The 26,796-nt window shown below is 36.7% G+C and overlaps 1 protein-coding gene across 1 annotated transcript in view; it reads left to right on the forward strand.

Moving 5' to 3' along the window:
* The first annotated feature begins 141 nt into the window (after window positions 1–141).
* The window catches only part of spata20 (spermatogenesis associated 20), a 43,817-nt gene continuing 17,162 nt past the window's right edge, over window positions 142–26,796 (forward strand). Inside the window, exons 1-15 of the mRNA XM_051915000.1 lie at window positions 142–417; window positions 1,913–2,050; window positions 2,213–2,277; window positions 2,355–2,509; window positions 2,588–2,731; window positions 3,672–3,873; window positions 4,067–4,197; window positions 4,307–4,411; window positions 4,674–4,748; window positions 5,294–5,506; window positions 7,206–7,398; window positions 8,463–8,631; window positions 14,829–15,037; window positions 18,443–18,642; window positions 22,403–22,483. Of these exons, the coding sequence (XP_051770960.1) occupies window positions 215–417; window positions 1,913–2,050; window positions 2,213–2,277; window positions 2,355–2,509; window positions 2,588–2,731; window positions 3,672–3,873; window positions 4,067–4,197; window positions 4,307–4,411; window positions 4,674–4,748; window positions 5,294–5,506; window positions 7,206–7,398; window positions 8,463–8,631; window positions 14,829–15,037; window positions 18,443–18,642; window positions 22,403–22,483 (2,283 nt within the window). The 5' untranslated portion in view covers window positions 142–214. The remainder of the gene's footprint in view (window positions 418–1,912; window positions 2,051–2,212; window positions 2,278–2,354; window positions 2,510–2,587; window positions 2,732–3,671; window positions 3,874–4,066; window positions 4,198–4,306; window positions 4,412–4,673; window positions 4,749–5,293; window positions 5,507–7,205; window positions 7,399–8,462; window positions 8,632–14,828; window positions 15,038–18,442; window positions 18,643–22,402; window positions 22,484–26,796) is intronic.

Consider the following 26,796-nt stretch of genomic DNA (forward strand, 5'->3'; position numbering starts at 1 on the left):
GTAGGAAACAATAATGTAACCTAATAGAAACTAAATATTTTCCAAATAATATTTTAGAAATAGTTTCCTCATAGGATGATAAATCTTGGCATCTAAAAGACTGAAACCTACAACAGATCTCGTGCGACATCTAGTGGTGCATGTATGAATTTCATGTCACTCCACTGACAGTTCCCTGCGTGAATCCGCACCAAGGTCAGGTCGGTGCGGATCTATGATGCTGAGATTAGGTTTCGCATGGACTACATCATCAACCACCACCAAACACATCGCACAGGCCAGGCTCTTCACCAGATCCTTTCTGCGAAAAGACAACCATACTTTATATAAGAGCCGGTGCTCTGGACTACCACAAGCTCTCCAGTTTAGACAAAAGTCAGTGCTTGCCAGTACCAGATTGTCCTGGGACAACTTCAGGTAGGCACTGACCTCTGACGCAGTCAGTCATACTCTCAGGCAGAGCGCTTCATGTCTGATATGCTCGCACAACCGGTTATAAAACGCTGCAGACTTCGTTAGCACTGCTGCTAACACAGAGACCTTGCCCAAAGACTTTAAATGCCTATGTTTCTAAACACTGATCCCAAAATAGTCGCGTTCTGACGTTCAAATGCGTAGAAAATGCTGTCTAGATAGGCAGCTTACTAAGATTTGAGACACAGCACTTCTTTACTTATAGTAAATCGTATGCTATTGGACTGTAACTGTTCCTTAAATGTTTGTTTACATATAAAAATCTGACATTCCCTGTCAAAACTGGTTTGCTGGCTAGTTTAAGCTGGTTTTAGTTGACTAAAATGCATGTTTGAGCTGTTTTAACTGATCTTATGATATGTCAGTGCCATTGTTTTGTCTTAAGATGCACAACAGTAATGTTTTTTTTTTTTTTTTTTCTAAGGCATGTTTATAAAATTTATTGAAATGTCCCTCTTGAACTAAGGCCTAATCCTGGCTTAATCTAAGCCCTGTCTGTGAAACCAGCAGGCCTATTAAGAGCAGCAAAATTGGTTTAAGCTTGTTTTTCAGCAGATGTGTTTAATTTCATTTTATACTGCTTGCAAATTAAAGTCACCATGACATCAGATTTTTTATGGGATATTGCAGTATTTATTATAAATTATTTATCCGTGCACATCATTATTTTTTAAAAAGATTTGTATGCCCTTGTAATCTTTAAAGGGATAGTTCAATTCTGTCATCATTTACTCACTCTCATGTTGTTCCAAACCTGTATAAATTTCTTTGTTCTGTTGAACACAAAGGAAGATATTTTGAGGAATATGTTAAACTGAACAGTTTTGGGGCACCATTGACTTCCATAGTAGTTTTTTTCCTACTATGGAAGTCAGTGGTGCCCCAAAGTGGCCTAGTTACAAACTTTCATCAAAATATCTTCCTTTGTGCTCAACAGAACAAAGAAATTTATACAAGTTTGGAACAACTTGAGGGTTAGTAAATGATGGCAGAATTTTCATTTTTGGGTGAACTATCCCTTTAATCAAAATAACTTCCCCTCCCTCTTGCAGCGACATCTCATCTCTTCTCTGATGAATTGTTTTTTGTCGTGAGGGTGGGATAACCTGTCACTCACATGAGATCTCAGCAACAGCAAACCTAACGATCCAATGATCCAGTCGATTTCCAATGGACAAAATCATGTCCCACCCTACATTTTTTCTTGTTCGAGAAGCCGTTTCACTCTAATGTCACTAACGGGAAGAAAAGACTATTGCAACTTCCGTTTCATGCCAAATTTAAGCAATATGCAGTATGGATTTCATCTGTACTTTATTTATTTTATTTTTATTATTTCCTGGCTCCCTGTTTACATAGGCCGTCTAGTCAGCGGTGGCACTCAGTTAGGGCAGTTCAGTATCAATTTTACCACAACTATATTCTCTCATTGTTTTAGGCCTTCTGGAGTGGTTTTCTTCAGCATGGCATCAGGAAGTGATGGACTGGACAGATTAAAGACCCCAAAACACACCAATCGCTTGAGTAAAGAGAAGTCTTCCTATCTATTACAACATGCACACAACCCTGTGGACTGGTGAGGGGCTCTGAGATCTTCAGCCTTGCTGTAAAACACAGTTTAGATGATTAATTTTTTGGAGAAAACATCAACAGAAATCATGCTTTTAAAAACTTGTGTATAAACTATAGTTTTCCTAATATAACTTCACTTTATGTATTTCTCTTCTTTTTTTCACAGGTATCCATGGGGGCAAGAAGCCTTTGATAAAGCAAAGAGTGAAGACAAGCCCATTTTTCTTTCAGGTAACACAATGGTATATTTGAAAACATATTGGATGGGTGGTCCATCTTCTATTACACTGTCGTATTACTGCTTACAGTGGGTTATTCCACCTGTCACTGGTGCCATGTGATGGAGAGGGAATCGTTTGAAGATGAGGAGATTGGAAAAGTCCTCAGCGAGAACTTTGTGTGTATAAAGGTGGACAGAGAGGAAAGGCCTGACGTAGACAAAGTTTACATGACATTTGTGCAGGTTTGGACTTGTAAATTTCATTGTTGTAACTTGCAAAGTGTCATGGTGATTGAAATACAATTAATATTTTCTGCCCAGGCAACAAGTGGTGGTGGTGGCTGGCCAATGAGCGTGTGGCTCACACCAGATCTCAGGCCATTCATAGGTGGCACTTACTTTCCACCCAGAGACAGTGGAAGAAGACCTGGACTGAAAACTGTGCTTTCAAGAATTATAGAACAAGTAAGAACTGAGACTGAAATTTCCTTCATGTATGTATTCATTCCTCATTCATGTCATTTTTTTTGGGAACATTAGTGTTTTTATTTTATTTTACTTTGGTTATCTTATCTTGTCTTATCTCATCCGGTCCAGAAGCCACAAGAGGGTGCTAAAGGGTCTGTGTAATAATAATAATAGAAAAAGTTAAATTTACCAAATTAGACATTATTGCTATTGTTTTATTCTTTTAACAGTACTAGTTTTTTTGTTTTTCTTTAGGATTCTAAATCTAACAGTAGCATTAAAACAATTAAATTAGTAGAAAGTAAACATTTTCCAAATAATATATATGCTACCGTTCAGAAGTCTTTTTTAATATATATATTCAGAAAGGATGCTTTTAATTGATCAAAAGTCACAGTAAAGACTTTTACATTGTTACCAAAAAAAAAAGATATTTTAAATAAATGCTGTTTTATTTAATTTTTTATTCATCAAAGAAGAAAATGCATCACATTTTCTACAAAAATATTAAGCAGTAAAATTGTTTTCAGCGTTTAGCACCGGTTTAGCATATTAGAATGATTTCTGAAGAATCATGTGACACTGAAGACTGGAGTAATGGCTGCTGAAATTAAGGGATCAATTACATTTTTAAATGTATTAAAATAGAAAACATTTATTTTTAATATTTCACAATACTTCTGTTTTTTTTTTACTGCATTTTTTCTAATAAATGCAGCCTTAGTGAGCATAGGAGACTTTTCAAAAACATTAAAAAAATATATTTTCACAGTTTAAAAGGGTCTTTCTGCATGAAAAATATAGCTGCATTTATATTTACAAAGAGGGTCCCCTACATGGAGATCATCATATTTTTGTGTCAGTGAGATTAAAAGTTTGACAACCCCTGTACTATGGTGCTCTAATATTCTGAGGATTTTCATACTATGTGTTTTAGTGGCAGAGTAACAGAGAAACCCTGGAGTCGAGTGGAGAGAGAGTACTGGAAGCCCTCAGGAAGGGGACAGAAATCTCTGCCAGCCCTGGAGAAACTCTTCCATTTGGTCCAGATGTTGCCAACAGATGTTACCAGCAGCTGGCTCACTCTTATGAGGAAGAATATGGAGGTTTTCGAGAGGCGCCGAAGTTCCCTTCGCCAGGTAAACAAATAGTGGCATGAATTGAAAGGATTTATCACTAAAACCTGTACAGTATTTAATATGTTATTAGAACAGACTCACAAAGAGAATGAACACAATATCCTGTTGGCCACCTGTCTGGTGAGATAATTACCTGACAAATACACATTTACATTAATAGTGTAAAATGGCTTTGTGCTTTTCTTTTCCGCAGTGAACCTGATGTTCCTGATGTCATTTTGGGCAGTAAATCGTGCCAGCTCTAAGGGAGCAAAAGCACTGCGAATGGCCCTTCACACTCTCCGTATGATGGCACTAGGGGGCATTCATGACCATGTGGCACAGGTGACATGCAAAAATTGTGTATTCAGAACCTGTCTTGAACATATGATGTTAAAAATCAGTTCTTCGCTTTTAATTACATAACTGAACGCAATGCTCTTCTTTCTTTCAGGGCTTTCACAGATACTCCACAGACTCCTCCTGGCATGTTCCTCACTTTGAAAAGATGTTATATGATCAAGGCCAGCTTGCTGTGGCCTATATCACTGCTTACCAGGTGGGAATATGTCTCTGTGTTTTCAAGTAATATATTTTAATATATGATATATTTTCTGTCTCTTATCTTTCCAGATAATATGTCCAGAAAGCCATAATGACTTTTGTAGACACAATAAGGACTTATTGGTGATATATATAGCTTATTCTGTGGTTATATATCAAAAGCCTAAGTTAAGATGATTTTTAGAGTTGTATAATGAACCAACGATATATCTGGCATTGGCTGGGTGTGGTGTTATTGTGGCTGTTGATCTCTGCAGGTATCTGGGGAAAGCTTATTTGCAGATGTGGCTCGTGACGTGTTGCTTTACGTCTCCAGAGACCTAAGTGACAAGGTGAGTCTTCTTCTCCCTCATTAAATCCCGCATTTGGCATCAGTCAATGCTGAATCAGCACTGACCCACAAAAGCACTGAAAAATCGCCAGGTCGAAGCCCTTTTTGAGGTTATCCCTCCTCCACTCTCTAGCACTGGGCGCCAGCCATCTTGTGATGATGAATGGTTTGACGACACACAATTAAAACCACCTCAAATTTTGAAAATCATATTTTTGAAGATTTATGGAGTAATTAGGTACCAACAAAAGCATACGTTGAACCTCATATTTTTTATTGTGAGAATTACATTAGATGTTAATGTTTCCCTTTGACCCAAAATATACACGTTTGTAAAAAAAAAAAAACTACTTTCAATAACTTTCAATAACTGCATGATGAACGTGTAATGTACATAACATGTTTGAAATGTATTAACAAGATAACTTGTGGCCAAGAAGTAATGATTCCCTCAAGAAACCACAACGTAACTTCGAAAACAGACTACAAGTGGCAAAAAAATAAATAAAAAACATTTGATTTTGAGCATTGTGCTGCCCTCTGCAGTCTGGAGGTTTCTATAGCGCTGAGGATGCAGATTCCTTTCCCACGGCGGAATCCACTGAGAAGAGAGAGGGAGCGTTTTGTGTGTGGACAGCAGGAGAGATCAGAGAGCTGCTTCCTGACATCGTGGAAGGCGCCACAGGAGGCGCAACACAGGCGGATATCTTCATGCATCATTACGGTGTGAAAGAACAAGGCAACGTGGATCCCGCTCAGGTTTGGGAATTTAAGGTTTTCATGAGAGCCAGAACCTTTCTGACCATGTTACACTGATTCTTGGCTACAACTCTGAAAGAAATAAAAGTTTATGTATAGAAGAATTATTTTGGATTAAATTAATTTTCAGAGGTATTTAATGATGTTTATATGCAGCCTCCTGTTTTTTTTTTTCCATTTCCTTACAAAATGTTTGTTTTCCCTTGCTGTAATTCAAAAATATATACACAAAAATAAACTAATCTGTTAAATAATTATAATGATTATTTGCAAGTTTAGCATTCAACTACTAAAATAATTATTGAAATACCATTACAAAAGAAAAGTCGTGCGAATATCTACACTTTGTCAGTTAAACCAGCTGAAGAACGCTTAACTGCAAATCAGAAATAAGACAAGATTTGTGTTATGGTCTGCGAAACATCATGTTTTGCAGACCATAACACAAATCTTGCCTTATTTCTGATTTGCAGTTAAGTTAGTGAATCAGATTCTTCAGAATCCACTCTGGCTGATTCAGTGAGTTTGTGCAATGATTCAGTGAAGGATTCGTTAGACTATAGTTGTGTTCGAAATCACATACTGTCTAGTAGTTTGCTACTACATTTGGTTTGAAAATTGAAACTTATTTCGCAACTGGTATGGTATGAATATGTGTAGAATTAATGAAATTTGTACACACTATACATCCACCATTTTGTCACCTAGTCTGTGGCGTGGCGTTGCTTCACTGCCATTCACAACTCCACTTCTGTGGCCTCATGGAATAGTAAAGTGTTCATCAGATGTGCACTTCAGAATATCACTGTTAGTGGTAGATCATCCCAGTACTTTTCGCCTACTGTTTTATGAATACTATGAATTTGGACATACTACTTTTCTTAAATACTATTTTTCACCTACTATATAGAAGGGAAGGGAAGTAGGCATATTCAGATGCAGGGTGCGAGTCTTTTTAAACAGTTCATTAAAAACTAGCTCATACGAGTCATTTCTTCGTGAAGCGGACTACTCCGGTTGATCTGTTTTGATTCATTAAAAGATCCAGATCATAAGAGTCATTTTCTCATAAATCGTCCTCCACAGTGTGTTTATTTTGGGGGTGCAGAGAGAAATGACAACTCTAAAAAAGATGCATCTTCTTTTTATTATTTGGCGGTACTCAGTCTATTTATCATTCAATTCAAACTGCAAACTCACACTCACAACTTAGGTGTGTATGATTTTTTTCACCACGGATGTGTACATTCAGCAGTGGCAAAAAGTAGTGCAGGAAACCTGCTACTAATAAGGTCTAGTTAAAATATATAATGTATAATATTACACAACAAATAATACATACATTACACAACAAAAATAAATAAAAATTAAGGTCATGAAGGTCCAATGACTGGTGGTTTTAAGAAAATAAACAATAAATAAGATGAAATTGTACATTTGTACAAATAATGTACTATATATCTTCTACTTAAAATCAGGAGGCCAATTGTTTCTAATACTAATAACACTAATAACATGTTTTGTCTGACATATTTTGTCACATTATATCTCAAAAATCAGTGGTTAGCTTTTGATGTTTGTGACACCTAATTTGTGAACAAAGTCAATTTTATGATAGATATTCGTTTTTAATAGTAGGAATTTTTTATGTGCATTTACTGATTTGTTTTTGATTCTTGTGTTCTTGGTGTTTTTGTAGGACCCCCATGGAGAGCTGCAGGGTCAAAATGTGCTGATTGTGCGTTACTCAGTGGAGCTCACCGCTGCTCACTTTGGCATCAGCATGGACAGACTGTCCGAGCTCCTGTCCGATGCCAGGGCCAAGCTGGCCGAGGTACGGAGAGCCCGCCCACCTCCTCACCTGGACACCAAAATGCTAGCTTCCTGGAATGGTAAGTTTCCTGCATCCTGATTGGAAGAATGTATAAGTGTCATCCACTAATATACTGCTGGAAATCCCAGAGCATGGAACCAGGAAAAGAATCAATAAAAGGCTGAGGCATAAAGAAAATTTGCAATGCTTGCATCCCCTGAAGCTATATGTACCCCCTTCGTATCCTTCTGATTTTATTGATTTCACTTTTGTGAACAAGGTCCAGTGTTCGACAAGCTCCTTAAATGTTTTTTTTTTCGTCTGGGTTTGCCTTAATAGCAACACTATGTTAGAGTTCTTTCATGGGGCGCTTAGATGTGGTGCCAGGCCTTTAAAAGCCCACAGAGGGGACCTCTGGGTTGTGGTCTTTGCCCTCGTTGTCTTTAATGAAGGGATATCAAAGCCTTCACAGGGTGCCAAGGCCCCTTTGGAGCTCTAGCTGACAAAAGCGCTCAAAGAATAGTGACTAATGAGCTGATATCTTAATTAAAGAAAGCCTGAGACATTGTTTAATGAAAGTGTTCCTTCCAAAGCTACGCTCCATTACATTCTTAATGCATACAGACTGGATATTGCTACCTGCAGAGTAACCCTTCGCATTAATCAAACCTGATAGACCCACTTGCGTAGCCGTGAGACATGTCTGGGCTACAGGCACACAGAGCTCTGACAGGACTATTGTTAGTGATCCCCGACCCTCTGAACACATTGTACTTTAGATCTTATAGACTCATTCTCCTTTCAAAGTTCCTCTGTCTTAGTTGGCACTTATTGCACCTTTATCAAAACGGTTTTAGCTCTCGTTAGGGGAGAGTTTCATTATCTGTGGGGCAGAACTCTTCCTGAATACTAATCCAAAACTTTGCATCAATTCGGAAGGAAGGAGGTGAATTGATATAAAACTGTTATGTGGTCAATTAACCTGGAAATGCTTCATAACAGTAGCTATGTTTCCATCCACCTATTTATTTAGCAGTTTCTTGAGTTTGTTTGCTCAAGTACTTTTGCTGGAGGAAAAAATTGAACATGGTCAGGTTTTCTAAAGCTTGTAATCTGTCCACTCCCATTTCTTCGGTTGGTCAGGGCTGATGTTGTCCGGGTTTGCACGTGTCGGAGCCGTGCTGGGTGACAAGGCTCTGCTCGAAAGGGCTGAGCGAGCAGCTTATTTTCTCCAAAAACACCTGTGGGACGAAGAGGGCCAGAGGATTCTCCATTCCTGTTACCGTGGAAATAACATGGAGGTGGAGCAAGTGTAAGGAACATTTCTGGCTGTCCAAAAATAACATGCATTCAGCCTGCCATAGCACTGAGGTTGATTGTTGTGGATTGTACACTGTTTGTTTGCTAACCTACATCAAATATCTTATAATTATGAAAATATGTATTATATAATTATAATTTAAAATGAGAATTTAAAAGAAAAAAAAAAAAACAGGATATTTATTCAGGTTTGTCATTGGAAAGTATACAGTAGAAAGTTTTTGTTAATTGAAATTAAGCTGAAATAAAATAAACTCTGAATATTAGATATAATATTAGAAACTTAAACTTAACAGAGCCCTGCACATGACATGCAGGAAAAAAAATTTGTAGGCAAAATCGTGCGCACGATTTACAAATTCATTCCCTCGATTTGCTAAATCATGCACACGATTTATAAATCGAGGGAACGAATTGGTAAATCGTGCACATGATTTAGCAAATCGAGGGAACGAAAAAGTAAATTGTGCGCACAATTTAGCAAATCGAGGGAACGAAATTGTAAATCGTGCGCACGATTTAGCAAATCGAGGGAATGAAATAGTAAATCGTGCGCACGATTTAGCAAATAGAGGGAACGAAATGGTAAATCGTGCGCACGATTTAGCAAATCGAGGGAACGAAATAGTAAATCGTGCGCAAAATTTACTTTTTTCCCCTGCATGTCAAGTGTGGGGCTCTGTACTAAATAAATAGAAAAATGACAAAAGCATATAACAAAATTGCTAAAAATGAAAATAAAAGCTGATTCAAAATAATGAATTCTGTTATAGTATATAAATAATACTAAAATTATAACAATGATTTTGATGAGGTTGTATTGTATGTGTCTTCACAGTGGGCCAAGAAAACTAGCACACATTCTGTCTTGCTTCCAAGTCTTAATTGCTTTGGCACATTTCCTGCTAATGTAGAAATGACCCAGAATCAGCACAATATGAAGTTTTTCACATATGAAATCACCCACAGACACACACACAAATCCACTGGCCTCATTCTTGGGGTAACCTCTCATTTGTACCTCTCATTACCACACTGTGTCAGCACATCGGTCATCCCACAATGCTGAGTGTGCTTCTCAAGCCACGCTGATCATTTTTATGAGTTAACCCACTTACCATTTATCACTGATCTAAACGGGCTATATTTACACCTTCATTTTTAACCTTTTTGTTTGAGTGTTCATCAATGGGATAATGAAAAAATATGTTGTTGCTTCGTTGTGCACATTGCATAATGCTTAATCAGGAGGAACACTCCCTCTGTAATCATCTGATTGGCCTTACTTTAAAGTTAGCGTAGGATGAGATGTTTTCTCCTCTTGCAGTTCTGCTCAGATCTGTTTGTCTAAGCGAGATGTAAAAATCTGCGTCGGTTTGTTTTTAATTGCCTTTGGAGGATTTCCCTCACCGAGAATAATTTACCAGGTGTCCCAGCAAGAAGATGATTTACTGGGGAATTACTTGTGTTTCTGGCCACCTGATTTCATCCTCAAGAGGAACTACTCTCTTGCTTTGTTCCTCACTTTGAATATTCCACATCCACAGTTAAAGGAAAAGTTCTCAGAAAATGAAAATGTCATTGTTTACTCACCATTATGCCATTCAAAATACCTTTAGAATTTTCCATGCAGTTATAGATACCATATTACTTTTCCATGCAGTTAAAGTGAACGGGGGCTGAAGCTTTCAAGCTTAAAAAAAGGACATAAAAGCACCATAACTGTATTATAAACAAGGTCCATGCAACTTATTTGCTATATTCCAAGTCTTCTGAAATTATATGATAGCTTTGTGTGTGTCAGGGTTATGTTTAGTTCTGTTTAGTTTCTCCGTTGTTTATTTTAAAGTGTAGTTTCCTTGTTGATTTTCTCCTGCGTATTCTCCTGGTCTATTAAAAAGACTTTTGGAATTTATTCTGATTTGTGCATGTTTATCTACACATAACAGTGTGAGAAGAAGACTGAAATTTGCATTATTCACTCCAGCGAGCTGCTGAGTCAGCGAGGAAACTCTAGAATCAAATCAGTTTGCTTTCTTAATGAATTACTCACACTGGTTTTGTGAACCAAATTCAACTCAAAAGAAGGATTCATTCACAAATCAGACATAGCTACCTCTTTCATGACATCCACCTTAATGTTCCTTGTCAAATTCAAGATTTTCAATGAATAATGGTTTAAAATTCACTCTGCTTTTCACACAAAGCTATCATATGACTTGGAATATAGTGTGTGAGTCACATGGACCACTTTTATTATACTTTTATGGTGCTTTTTAGAGCTTGAGAGCTTTAGACCCTATTCATTATAATTGCTTGGAAAAGAGCATGGAAAACAGACTTACCTTTTGTCTTCTGCAGAAGAAAGAAAGTCATGTGGGTTTGGAACAACATGAAGGTGAGTAAATGATGACAGAATGTTCATTTTGGGGTCAACTAATCTTTTAAATAGCCCTGTGCCATACAGTGAAAACATTTAGAGAAAATCTGGCTTCAGTGTTTGATAAGAACGAGACAGGTTACTTGACTGTTGTAGTTCTCAAATGGAATTAAGAGCCTTTTATTGTAATAGAAGAAATATGCTATAGTATCTGGGCCAGGTAAAAAATGTAGTGCCAGGTGAATTATTCATGAACCATCCAGTGGCTGTGCTGTTATTCCAAGGAATGTGGCAAATGTTCCAAATCTTGTTCAGCTGTATAAAAATCATACTGCATAGTGAGTAGATCTATCAGTTTGGAACAAGAAGCCCTCTGGCTCCTAAGATAGATAGAGGTTAGGCTCTTTTTTATAGCTTCGGTCTCCTGACAGGTTTGTGTAGAAGTTATGATGTGGCTTTGCTGCACTTTGAAGAGACTGTATCACCTGGTGAGAATACAGAGAATGAACAAGGAGGGAATGGAAAAATCCAGGGAGAGCTGTTCATTAAAAATTGACTGGCAGGCTGATTTGTTTTGTTGTCTCACTGGGAAGAAAAAAAAATAAAAAAATGAAACAGAGGAGTCATATTTTTCTCTGAGCCCATAAACCCTGCTGTGGGTCGAGGATACCTGAGAAGAAACTTACCTCACAGTTCAATAAAGGGCTAGTTAGCATAGTCCAGTTAACTCCTGCTTCGGGCTAGCAGATCCTTTAAGTCTTGCAAGTTGTGAGGTGGGTGCTTTTGACTATTTGTCCCTTTTCAAAGTCACTAAGTGTGTGTGCATGTATATATATGCATATGTTTACAACCTAGTCACCAGGTTCTTCTCCAAATTCACCTGGCACTTATTGTACATGACATTTGAATAGTGCATTAGATCTGACAGCTTGAGGCAATGACATGGAAGGGGTCAAATGTTGAAGGCGATCTCCTCATTGACACCTCATGACATTTTTCATCCCTTGGAATGCCAGTCGTTTGAACTAAGAACCACGGAGGTTAAGTTCCCAGCTTTAGACCCGCCTCGTCCGTCCTGTTGCCGACACTGTGCTATCTTCAGACCTGTCACTATCTGTTTCCTCACACTCAGCTGGCTACAGTGCCACCTCTGTTTAAGGGTCTGAGGACAAGGGGTGATGTGATCTGAATCAAATTTATTTTAAACTTCAAAGACTTTTGCAATCTTTTTGGGTGACACCACCTCAAAAGGAATTTTGAATGACTTTTATAACACAAAGGTCCTGCTAAATATCTTTGTATGCATGTCAGTCAATGCACAGAGCTTTTTCATCTTAAGGCAGCGTCCCACTAACCGACTCAAAACCCCTTGGTTTTGGTAAGGTAACGCCCTCTTCTGTCAAGCTCAATGATTAAAGATACAGATCACACAAAAAATAAAAAATTATATCATATTTTTCTCACCTTCATGTAATTCCAAACCCATTTATTGAGCAAACTGCTCTTTTTCCATACAATATAAGTGTAACTTTTACTTCCTTTGTAAGAAAATTTACTTTTTTTGGGGTGAACTGTCCTTTTAATTATAGAAGTGGAGCAGCAGGCTAAATGACTGCTTCTTACATTTCCCTCCGATTTCATGTAATGGATTGCAACAACCAGTTCTGGCAGCAAATCAACGTGAAGCACTTGGAAATAAGAACAGCAGTACCATGTGGACATACGCAATTGTAATAGACTGAAATAGGAAGCAATTCATGCAGTAACTTTAACTTGTGCTGTGAGTGTGTGATGTGTATTTTTCCCATCGGGCTATAATGCATTCATGCAGGGCTTCAGTGAGGAAAAAGATTCACTTTCAGTAAACAGATACTTTTCTGCCTCCACTTTTTTTTTTCTTTTTTTTTAATAGACAAGTCAGTTTTTGGAGAACTTTCTTCTGGTTTTCAAAGGACTATGTAAATGAAGCTTATGTCTGGCTCCATCTGCCTCCATCTAATCAGTCCTGCCCTACATTTTTTTTTACAATTTCACTCGTATGTACATCACAGTACAGAATAAAAGATCTGTCGTTCCTTCCAGTAAATCGTGTCTTTAAAGGGAAGGTGTGTAATTTCAGCAACACTACTTGCATTAAATTGAATTGCAGTCTGTTTGAACAGCCCAAATAAGTTGGTTGTAACAGCATTGGTGCAACCAGTGCTGAGACTGTTTGTTTGTCAACCCGTGGAAGACCTGGGGAGTTTTTTTGCAATTACGTATGGTGCCACTAACTGAACAGAAATTACACACTTCACTAATATATACAGTCAAACCAAAAATTATTCAGACACTAGATTTTTTTTCTATTTTTTTTTCTGGTGGGTGCAGGACACTATAGTTCATTTATGTAAGTGAGGATAGCAAAATAAAGTAAACTGTGACATACCCAAAAATTCTTCATACAGTGGACAACCAGTAAAATTGATACAATTTGGGACTAAAAATTATCCAGACACTTTGACCTTACCATGTTTTGCTTAAGTGTAATCTGACATAATTAAGATTATTTTTTTCTGACACAGTTTAACTCTGAGATCTTGTCATATTTTATTACCATTTTTTTTTAAACTATAGTGAATAAAATGTAATAATGAATGAAATGTTCAAGGTGTCTGAATAAATTTTGGTTTATTTCTTATATATATGCATATATGCACATGACACACACAGTCACATTTGGAAAGTATAACCATAACACTTATTACTGTGTTAGCATGGTATGATAGGATTGCCTTACAAAGGTTATATCTAGGTTTATTTTAATTAAAATTAATTTTTAAGACCATAAAAATCTGAACCATCTAAGACCTAAAATAAAATTTACATTAACTGAAATTAAATAAAATATTAACAACTTATTTCAGCTAATTGTCAAGGCAACATTTCTCATTCTCATTTAGTTCAACTAAAATACTAAAATAACTAAACTAAAAAAAAGAATAAAAACTATATAGACTTTTAGTCTATTTTTTTTTAAACTACTACTTTAAATGACAAAAACACTCAACAAAATTACTAAAACTTGAAAAATGGAAATTAAAAAATAAATACTATTTCAAAATCTGAAAAAACTATAATAGTACCTCAATCATACTAAAATAGCACTTCTTATATCCACCTTATTTTTAACATGGGAGTGAGTGTGGCCATTTTTTCACTTGAATGTGCAAGGCTTCCTGTGAAATCTGCTTCCAGTTATTGTAACTGTACAAAAACAGTCCGTTATACTGCTTGACATTGCAATCTGCTATTTTTATCATCCATCCATTCATCCATTCTCCAAACTGCCTATCTTTTGTAAGGTATTATCATATCATTTTAATTTATTATCATAATCATAAACGCACTAGTTTTACTGTTTTTTGCACTTTATTCTTCTAGTCATTTACTAAAGCAGCCATCGAATCAGACGTCTCGCACCTTCACAAGAAATAGCAAATAAGGTGGATATGAGATATTCGTAGAGTTTACCAGTTTCGCATTCCTGCTGTAAACTCAGGATCTCTTGTCCCTGAGGCTTCCATTGATACATGCATCACTAAATGCGATTTCCATTCTTTCGGAGTTTAAATTATTTCTGTGGTAAATTGGCAGCATGCCACAGTTGCAGTCAATAGAGCTTATGTTCTGTCGATCAACCCAGTGCAAATTAACCTGACATTATTACGCAGGTCAACCCGACATTAACAAGAAATTGAATTTGTATTTGTATAAGAACAGAAGATCTTGACCTTCCCTACTAATGTTCTCTATAATGTTCTCTCCAGTGCATCTCCCATTTCAGGCTTCCTGGATGACTATACGTTTGTGGTTTGTGGGCTGCTGGACCTGTTTGAGGCCACGCAAAGGGTCCGCTGGCTGCAGTGGGCAGAAGAACTCCAGCTGAGGCAGGATCAGCTCTTCTGGGATTCCCAGGGAAGCGGCTACTTCTGCAGCGACCCCTCAGATCCGACACTGCTGTTGGCTCTCAAACAGGGTAAGGACTGACATCATGTGTGACGGTACCCTGCACTAAGGGTGTGGAGAGGCTGTGGACTCCTATAGGGAATGTGTGGGTGGTTATGAGTCATGGAAAGGATGATGAAGATCTGTAGCTGTCAGTCTGCATTCTGCATCACTCCACCACAGAGCTCTGCTGTCACTGCTGATAGCACCACCACACTGCACTCTTATGGACCCTCGCCTGGGTAACTCTGTTTCAGCCAGACGTACCCTGCTGAAACCGCCCGATTCTCTCCTTACGTAACCTCATCACTGTCTTTCATTATGCTGTAATGTCCCTCTCTCTTTTCTATCTCACCCAAACACACTGCCTTTTTCTCACCATTTCTAATCCAGTCCATCTTTTGATGAATTGTAATATCTCCTCCTCCGCCCTCTCCGTGTTTCTGGGTAGAACTTGACCAATATAGAAGACTGATCCAGTACATCAAAGGCTGCTTTGTTAAAGCAATTGATATTTCCTTGAAGAAACACCACATCCCTTTTATTTCACGCTGTGCACCATTCATCACCTTCTGCGTGACATTGCTATGGAAGTGGTATGAAAGAGTGATTTTTCATTCTTTTTTTGTCTCCCACGACAAGGCAAAAAAGAAAAAGATCCACACACATACTTTCGAAGTGTATAAGTGCCGGGGCTTAATGTCCCGAATGGTTTGGCTCCATATTTTCTCCCCAGGAATTGGAAGTACGAGCTGATGTGAGCGAATAGTCACACCAGTGTGCCTGGGCTATGACTGATGGCACTGTGAAAATGGCACTGACACCAATGAGATATGGATAAGGGCAGAGAAAGCTAACTGTTATGTTTTTGTTGTTGCTTCTGATAAATTAAAATGGACATAAGGCAGATTTTTCATCTTTTCTGAGTGACTGGGCCATTATATAGTGAGCCAAGCGTGCAGAGTTGGCTCCATTAGGAGCCGTGCGGTGCCGTCACGTGTCAGAACTGAGTCCCTTCACCCCTCTCTGTTGGTGGAAGACGGATTGCCTCCCAAAGCACCTGCCACTCTGCATTTTACGCCTTGCCCAAACTAGATAAAATGAAAACCAGTCAGCTTTGCTGTTTCGAAGAAACCACAGGCAGTGTAGCCATTAGTTTTTCTTTTTGTTTGTTTTTATAAATAAAGCTATAGGGTTTCTTTATTTTGGGCTCAAGAGTCCTTTAAAAGTTTTTTGTTGCTGTGCAAATTTTTTGTATTTTATAGAAAGCCTGTTTTCCATATTGACCGCATGTAATGCTGTGTCCTCCTGGGAATTTCTACATTAAGAGTTTATAAATCATCATCATAATAATAATCATAGTCATCTTTTCTTTAGCTTTTTCACTTACCATCAAAGGCATGTTAAAGGATTAGTTCACTTTCAAAAAAAATTTTCCTGATAATTTACTCACCCCCATGTCATCCAAGATGTCCATGTCTTTCTTTCTTCAGTCAAAAAGAAATTAAGGTTTTTGATGAAAACATTCCAGGATTATTCTCCTTATAATGGACTTCAATGGCCTCCAAACGGTTGAAGGTCAAAATGATAGTTTCAGTGTAGCTTCAAAGGGCTTTAAACGATACCAGACGAGGAATAAGGGTCTTATCTAGCGAAACAATCTGTAATTTTCGAAAAAAATGTAAATGTATATGCTTTATATAAACAAATGATCGCCTTCCAAGTGCTTCCGCCAAAACCGTACTTTTGTATTCTTCAAAAAGCTTACGCTGTATATCCTACGCCTTCCCTATTCTACTTACGTAATGAACGCAGCGCCAGTTACATTTTTTTCATAAGGAAAAAGGCGTAGGGAAGGCGTAGGACATACAGCGTAAGCTTTTTGAAGAATACGAAAGTATGGTTTTGGCGGAAGCACTTGGAAGGTGATCATTTGTTTATATAAAGCATATACATTTACATTTTTTTCGAAAATGACCCATCGTTTCGCTAGATAAGACCCTTATTCCTCGTCTGGTATCGTTTAAAGCCCTTTGAAGCTGCACTGAAACTATAATTTTGACCTTCAACCATTTGGAGGCTATTGAAGTCCATTATAAGGAGAATAATCCTGGAATGTTTTCATCAAAAACCTTAATTTCTTTTCGACTGAAGAAAGAAAGACATGAACATCTTGGATGACATGGGGGTGAGTAAATTATCAGGAAAATTTTATATGAAAGTGAACTAATCCTTTAAGAAGCTACATTACCGTTCAAAAGTTTGGATTTTTACAGTAAAAACAGTAATATTGTGAAATGTTATTACAGTAACTACTTTCTATTTTATTATATAAAGCTGAATTTTCAGCGCCCGTTACGCCAGTCTTCAGTGTCACATGATCTTTCAGAAATCATTCTAATATGCTGATTTGCTGCTTAAGATTTTTGTGGAAACCGTGATACTTTCATGATTCTTTGATGAATAGAAAGTTCAAAAGAACAGCATTTATTTGAAATATAAATGCTTTGTAACAATAGAAGTGTTTTTTTTTTGTGTCACTTTTGATTCATTTAATGCATCCTTGCTGAATAAAAGTATTAATTTCTTTCAAAAAACATAAACAAAAGATCTTTCTGACCCCAAACTTTTGAACTGTACTGTATTTTTAAGCTACAAAGTAAATGCAACATTAGATGTGCAATTGATGCTTTAGCTATGCACTTGCTGCAAGAAAGAGAATGATTGGAAAATATAGTTTGGTCACACTATCCTGTCTCTTTATAAACTAGACAAATGAGTATTTTGTGGCAAGCTTTATCACTAAACTTCATCAACAGTACACAAAAGCCATACAAACCATTTATACTGTCAACATTCACAATTACAATTTATTATGATCAATACTTATTTTCTTCCACCATAATTTGTTAATTCACTACTCCCAACTTGTCAAGATTTAAGAAAACCCAGATTTATAGTGCAGTTTATGGTTGTTCATCCTGACATGACTTGCACGCAGTAAATGGCCATGCTTGCCACATGTGTCTTCTAAATAGTGAGCTACCTGATATCATCTGCATGTGTTTGGTTGGGACAACATTGCTGCTATTCATCAGTCATCGCTTCCATCCCTCTCAGCTCCCAGATGCAGTCAACTCATTACATTGTGACACGAGGCACGGGAACCCACTCCCAGCACTCCCTCTGCACATACACAAACAAAGAGTAGATAAAGTAAATCAACTCACAGCTCTAGAGCCACTTCACTTGTGATATCAGGCACTTTTAGCTCTTCTTAACCTGATAAATGTACTCCGGTTAAATTGATATTGTAACCATCAATGTTATGATGCCATTTCTTCTAGGAGCCAGACTGTTTACATCAATGGCTTCTGCACTGGACTGGTTATCTGACTGATATGCCATTGTGTTTTTTTCTTTCTTTTTTTTTCAGATCAAGATGGTGCTGAACCCAGTGCAAACTCTGTCTCAGCCATGAACTTGCTGCGGCTCTCCCACCTCACAGGCCGGCAGGACTGGATACAACGATCTCAGGAATTACTGATTGCCTTCTCTGATAGACTGACTAAGGTGCCAATTGCCCTGCCAGACATGGTCCGCAGTGTCATGGCCCAACATTACACCCTTAAACAGGTAACTGGTCCACAGGTACTGAATATGATTTTTAAAAGTCTGGTTTCACTTGTCACATCATGTCCAGCTGATGCAATGGCAATGAAATGTTTTCCCTCGAATGTGAATACTACACTAAGAAAGACATGTTCACAAGTCTCTAAGGTAGAGTCAGACTCAAGTCTCTCAAGGCCAGGTCTTAAGTCTTTGGTCCAAGTCTTTTTTTGGCAGTTTTCCACTATATGCTTACAACATTACTATTAGTTTATAGTATATATATATATATATATATATACAGTATATAAATATAAAAAAAAAAAAAATATATATATATATATATATATATATAGGGGTTAAACGGATCATTGTTGATCCGTGATCCGTACGGACCTAGCTCCACAGTTCGGCACACATGTGATTCGCAGATTAATGATTTAACCACCAAAGAGTGATTTTCACGTGTTTTGTCTTGCTAGCTTACACATTCAATAGATTTTAAACCATTCTAGTGCTGGAAAAGGCAGAGGAGAATTTAATGCTGTACTCGCGTGCTGTTATCTGTGCACACAACCGCACACACCTGAAGCGCGCACACAGAGAGAGACGTGTTTCAGATAGAGCGTGAACTCCGAATTGATTCCTCTTTTGCGTTTCCATGCATTTGGATGGACATATACACACAAAATTATGTTAAAATACCTGTCTCGTAAACACAGTTGGTTGTGTCTTAGGTGAACATGGAGAGTTGAGAAAGTAATTGGATGTCATATATATAATATATCCTTATATTGAATCCATGCATGAGGTCTTAAAGTGACAGCAGCCTATAAATACCTGCTGTTGTCTGTCATTAATGTTCATCAAACAGCAAAACACAGCTTTAACAAAGATTAATCTATTTTTTTTGGTTGGGTTAGTTCACCCAAAAATGAAATTTCTGTCATTAATTACTCACCCTCATGTCATTCCAAACCCACAAGACCTTTGTTCATCTTCGGAACACAAATTAAGATATTTTTGATGAAATCCAAGAGGTTTTTTTATGTCAAGCCCTATATATATATATATATATATATATATATATATACATATTAAGCAGCGGTGTAAGTAAATAAACAGTGAACAATGCTTTTTGCCAGAAAATGAAAATGAATTATGACTCCAGGCAGAACTGAGAATAGATCATTGATCAAGGGACTCCAATTCTCAATGATTTTCCTGTTCCATCTGGTGTAGATGTCCTGCAGGTTGACCAATACACCCGCGGTGTTATATGCAGCTGACCGCATCACCCTCTGCATGTCCTTGCAGTCCAGTGTTTTGCTGCTACTGTACCGGACAGTAATACAGCCTGACAGGAAGCTCTCAATTGTGCACGCAAGTTTAATGATCTCAGCATCTGGGGAGCCATCCTGAACTTCCCCAGGCATGTGTGGACCATGCCAAGCCTTCTGGAAGATACTCACTTAGGGGCCCTATTGATCATGAAGGTGTCACAACCATCCAGTGAAGCTGGTGGACCATAAAAGTCTTGCTGCTTAATAAACCTGTTTGAGACAACAGCAAATCAGCATGTGAGACACAGCATATGTTGGTGACAAACCATGGCTGAATGTAATAAAGTCCCACTAAAAAACCTATACACTTCATGCTCCGAAAACCTGAAAGTGAACTTCTCTCCAGTACTGTCTCACTGTCACTTCTGAATGCATCCGCCTCCAGGCTAATGTTATGGCTAATGCCATGAAGTAGATTAAGTGTCTTTGCCAAGCTGAAGGATTTTTCTCAGTCCTTGCCATATGCTCTCATGTCATATTACTGGATATTACAGTCCTTTCATCTGGTCAATAGATGCTGTTTTGTATTCCTTAAACGGTTAGTTCACCCAAAAATGAAAATTGAAATGAAAATGAAAATTCTGTCATTAATTACTCACCCTCATGTTGTTCTACACCCGTAAGACCTTCGTTCATCTTCGGAACACAAATTAAGATATTTTCCATAAAATCCAATGGCTCAGTGAGGCCTGCATTGCCAGCAAGACAATTAACACTTTTCTATGCCCAGAAAGCTACTAAAGACCTATTTTTCTTTGGCAGTTTGATATGCGCTCCGAACCACTGATTCGAAACAAAAGATTCGTAAAGCTTCGAAGCTTCATGAAGCGGTGTTTTAAAATCGCCTATCACTAGATATTGTTGAATAAAGTAACTATTTTGTTTTTTGGCACACAAAAAGTATTCACGTCGCTTCATAACATTAAGGTTAAACCACTGTAGTCACATGAACTGTTTTAAATACGTCTTTATTAGCTTTCTAGGCATTGAAAGTGTTAATGATCTTGCTGGCAATGCAATCCTCACTGAGCCATCGGATTTTATCAAAAATATCCTAATTTGTGTTCCGAAGATGAACGAAGGTCTTACGGGTGTGGAACGACATGAGGGTGAGTAATAAATGACAGAATTTTAATTTTTGGGTAAACTAACCCTTTAAGACATTGTTAAAATAGTTGACGTGACTGCAGTGGTTCAACCTTAATTTTATGAAGCGACAAGAATACTTTTTGTGCACAAAAACGAAAAAAAAAAAAAAAAAAAAAAAAACTTTATTTAACAATATCTTCTCTTCTGTGTCATTGTCTTATGCTGTTTACGTCCAGCGCTTCCAGGTTCTACGTCAGAACGCCGGCTCAGTATTGGCAGACGCTGTTCACATGAGCAGCTGGCCAATACTGATTCTAAAGTGCTGGATGTAAATATATATATATATATATATATATATATATATACATACACATATACACACACATATATATATATATATACACACACATATATATATATATATATATATATATGTATATATATATATGTGTGTGTGTGTGTGTATATATATATATATATGTATATGTATATATATTTTATTGTTCAAAAGTTTGGAGTTCGTTTAATTTATTTTTTATGTTTTTGAAAGAAGTTTCTTATGTTCACCAAAGCTGCATTTATTTGATGAAAACGGTAATATTGTGAATAAAATAACTATTTTCTATTTTATTATATTTTATAATATGATTTATTCCTGTAATGACAAAGCTGAATTTTCAGCATCATTATTCCAGTCTTCAGTGTCACATGATCATTCATCAGTCATTCTAATACGCTGATTTGGTGCTCAAGTAACATTTCTTATTATCAATATTGAAAATGTTGTTGTGCTTCTTAATATTTTTGTAAAAAACATTAAATGGAATGTTTTGTGATGTTTGCTGAATAAAAGCATTTCTTTACAAAAATAAATAAATAAATAAATAAAAATATTACTGACCCCAAACTTTTGATTGGTGTATCTGATCCCTAATTAGCTTTTTTTGGGATATCAGTGTGACCCTTGCTATAGCTAGTTCAACAGTCTTCACTATGAAGACCGTTAGCGCTCAGATCTGTCACATCAACAAGAATGATGCTGCTGGATAAAAGTGTTCCCTGTCGGGGCATTTTTCCAAAGTTTCCTCCTGTTCCCGGACAGTTGTAAGAACTGTGAACATGTGTCATGGCCATCAGAGCTCACCAGTGGCAGAGAAGTCATCAGAGTAGGAGGAATAACAAGCTAAAGGTCCAGCTAAGGGCAGCCCGCTCCCCATCACACCTGCCCACCTCATTACAGTACCATACGAGCAGCTCTGACCCTTTCATTCTATTCTCATTTGTGGTTCATACGTCTTTTTTGCTCACAAGTTTGTTGTTCTGTTCATGTAACAGTGTCTTATTTTTTCTCGTAGATTGTTATCTGCGGCCAGCCTGATGCTGAGGACACTGCAAGTTTGATTTCCTGTGTCAACTCAATATTTCTGCCCCATAAAGTAAGTGTGCTTTACTCTCTGAGGAAGAACATTGTTGGGATTGTTAAGGTCACTCTAATTGGGTGTTCAAATCTGTCCATTCAGATAAAAAAAAAAAAAAATCAGAAAAAAATCAACATTTTTCTGAAATCATAAATATTTCACCAACCTGTAATTTCCACCACCGTCTCAAACCACATTTTGTGTTTAATAGCATTATGTTTTACATATTTTTTTCATTAAAATGGCAGAATCTTTTGTCTTGTTAAAATAAATCCATCGCTTTTTTGTACTCCAAATGCTTACAGTTACATAATATACCCATTTTTGCATAATTAAAAAAATATGTAGCTTGATTGGAAATAATGCATAATACTAATTGTATGCTCACAAGTGACATTTATTTTTTTTTTTTTTAAAACATTACATCTTATATTAAACATGCTCTTCATGTTTTCTCCTTGGTAAAGTAATTCCTAAGTTGAAGAAACACTCATTTATCTCAGTTTAATCTTTCACAAAAAAAAAAAAAAAAAAAAAAACGCAATAAAAACTGACAGTTGTTGTTGCCAGAATTTCACTATAAAAATGCTGTCATTAAGTGATTTAATGTTAATTTACCAATCTACTTGAACTACCAAAATATGCTTTTACCTCAAAATGTGCTGATATCCACCACAATAATACAGGTGGCACAATAGAAAGCCACATGATGAATCGAGCTCATCGTGAGTGGCCTGTCCATAAAACACGAGCATGGCTAATACTTGTGTATATATGCTGCACAGGGTCGTACACACAAAAACAAAATACCATCACGGTAACACAGGACAATAAAATAACAAAAATAAGAAGAAACGAAACAATTTAAATGAAATATAATCACACAGGAACTTCCTGGAGTGTCCTTTTATTGTTTTTCAGTAAAAATTCTCATTTTTTACTTAAAAAAAAAAAAACATACATTTGACAGGATCTTACAGTAAAATTACATTTGATGTTTCTAAACCATGTATAGTTTCTTTTACTGTATATAGTAAGGTAACTTACAGTTAACCAATTAACAGGTTTTTACTTTACCATTTTTATTGTATTTTTCTGTAAAAAAAAATGTCGCTTTATTTTGAATTTGTTGTGAACTTTTGTCTACAAATATGCTGAGAAGCTAAATGAAAGGTGTTTTTTAATCTTGCACAATAGACATATATATATAATAGATTAATTTGAAGCAACACTGACTGACATATTTAACATGTGACCTTTTTAACAAAACTTTTTTCAGATTTTAGTGGCCCTTCGCTGTATGTAGATATTTTTCCTCGTACATGACACGTTCATTGGTTTACACAGAATGGCGTGTGCGTTGGAGCACAGTCATGCTAATGAGTTCACTAAAGTAATCTCCAGCAAAAGGTCAAGTTGTCAGATTTTTAACCTATGCATGCTGACGCACACACTGCCAGGCAAAGGGCTGGGACAATGGCTACCCACCACACCACGTTTTAAATTTCAGAATAATTAGTAAATAGTTAAGAGTTTTCTGTAGACGTTAGCCTTAGGCTTGGCTTTGTGGGGATTTTTTTCTTTCGCTAAAGGTCATAACTCAGGATAGCATTTGCACTCTTTCTGCCCTTTTCCCCAGTGATTCTCCGAATGCTCTCTTCTCCTGCACGATGACAGAAAGAGCAAACACACACATGCTCAGCACACCTGGCCTTACAGGTTTTAAGTGTGAAATACCAATAGCAAGCACAACAGAAGACACACTGGGGTCTAACCTTTTGCCATTTATTACAGTAGTCTAACATCTTTATTGTATGTGAAAACCTCTAGAGAGGTAACCCTCCCTTTCCTCAAGGCTGGAATAATGCGTTTGTTTTTAAACGGAATGGATGAGAGTGGCTGTGAATGGAAAATAGGCCGGGGACGTCCCGTTTCTCTCTGTTTCTGTTGTTACAGCAGGTGGCTCTGTAGGATGGTGTTGGGAGGACAGCTGACGATGTTAGCATGTGACCTTACACTCCATCAGTGAACCTTGTATGTAACATCTTGTGTCAAAGGCTGAGTTTGATCTCCTCATGGTGCATCATTTATTAACATTGTTCCTCCCTGGTGGGGCAGAGGCTTTGGCACATTCATCTTCTTTCTCATTATACCTACACTTATGTAATCTTAATGATACTGACTCTGTGAGTGCGGAATATAAGGTCACGTCGCATTCATTCGTTAAGCTGGGTCCATGTTTTTGTTTGTATTTTATTTGAAGACTTAATTTAAAGATTTATTCACTTTAATATCCCTCTTATTGTGCATGTTTTTCTGGTATTCATAATCTCTCATCAGAATTTAATAACTTTCTTTGCTTCTAAAACAAATTTTCTGCTGACATAACTAAATCTGCGTAGGCAGGGAAGATGATGTTAGAAGTATAACAATATTATTATTAAACCAATTTAGTCAAATCCAGATCGATAAAATCAAATCCTGTTCTACACTGCTTCCTATCATATATTCTCTGAGTTAATTGCATTATGTATATCATTCTAGGTTGTTTCATGTCTGAAGACTTTATATATTGGTCTTTTTGGTTTTATTCTTAGTAGACTAGTTGGTTTAAGTAATGTAATTTCTCTTGCTCCTGGCGAGGTGTAATATTTGGCTAGTTTAGTTATGATCCATTGTTTCCATCTGCACAACATATAGCATGGATCTCTTTCTGTGTTTAGGAGATACTGAAGTGTGTGACTGTGTGTCCCCTCAAGTGATGTGTGAAAATCCATCTCTGAAACTCTGGTCATAAAAAAGCACATTGGCTGTTGGTTAATAATGGGATTTTAAAAGCATAGTTCACCCAAAAATGAACATGTATTTGCTCACCTTCATGTCATACCAACTGTGGGGCACAAAAGGTACATTGTTAAAGAATATTGTGGCCACTCTGTATAATATAATAATAGTAAATTGAGGATCCGGGCAGTCAAACTCCAAAATTGGAATAAATAACAAAAAAAGCACTGTATCCATTTCTTGTTTCTCTAACCGAATGATTTAGTGATCTATAGGCAATAATGACTTACATTTCAGCCTGTTTGTCACACACAGCTATTGTATGATTTTATAACTCCTGGAATATAATGCACAAGTTATATGGTGGACTTTTGCTTCTGTTTAACTTTTATATTCCTCAGTCACTGTCATTATATTGCAAAAGTGGCCAGGATATTCTTCACCTCATTCAGTATGTTCCACTGAAGAAAGAAAGTCATACAGATTTGGAACAAAATGATGGTGAGTAAATAATGACAGTAGGGGTGTAACGGTATACGTATTCGTACCGAAAGTTGTACAGCCCATTAGTTGTATAGCCCATTAACCACTTTTAACCACAATTAACCACCAATAATCGCAATAAGCTCTGTGTTTTGTTACTTTCGATAAGAAACAAAGTCTCATCCCTTAAATTCTGTCCAGTTTATCACGAAATGCAAACAATAAATGCCGTTTTTGCTCTTTGATGTGGCGTGACAGATCACTGTAAAGGCACCTTATTTCAAGCAGCAGCGCGAGTGAACGCGTTCATCTCTACAGTACGTCTTTAATACTAGTTACAGAATAAAATTTAAATGAACATCTGAAGGTATGTTTAAAGATACATTACAACTTCCTGAAATGTATCTTGTTTAATCGCTCAGTCAGTGTTTCAACCGCAGAAAGACATCAATGAAACAGCTTATAAACAATGTCACGTAGCATTTACCTCAGAAATGCCATTCAGTGTCCACAGCTTGTTAGTTTGCTAGAGAAATGAACGCTGCATATATGCATATATGCACTATATTAGCCTATATATTCATTATATTTCACTTAACCTGTCTTGATTATTTAATGTATATGTTTAATGTATGTTTAAATAAAACTGTCATGAAAACATGACAGTTTTAAATCAATTGTGTAAATAAATATATTTTAACATCAAATTGGGTAGAAACAGTTACTGCAAAAACTGTCTCATGTGCAATTTACATGTTTGCATACAATTTTTATGTGAGTGTTATTATATCTAAAAATAAATAGCAACTTAATTTAAAAATTATTATTGTAATGTGCAAGAAAGTGCTCCCTATATATAGCTTACAGCATTAGCAGAGATAGATTTTTTATCCTTTAAATAAATTTAATTAAAATAAATAAATTAAATTAAAATTTTCTTAAGAAAAAAAAAAAAAAAACTGCTGTACCAAATCCATACCAAACCGTGACTTCAATACATTTTTTGTGTACCGTTACACCCCTAAATGACAGTTGTTGTTTTTTTGTTTTTTTTTTCTTTAGGA

The sequence above is a fragment of the Ctenopharyngodon idella genome, chromosome 12 (assembly GCF_019924925.1).
Source record: "Ctenopharyngodon idella isolate HZGC_01 chromosome 12, HZGC01, whole genome shotgun sequence".
Lineage (NCBI taxonomy): Eukaryota > Metazoa > Chordata > Actinopteri > Cypriniformes > Xenocyprididae > Ctenopharyngodon > Ctenopharyngodon idella.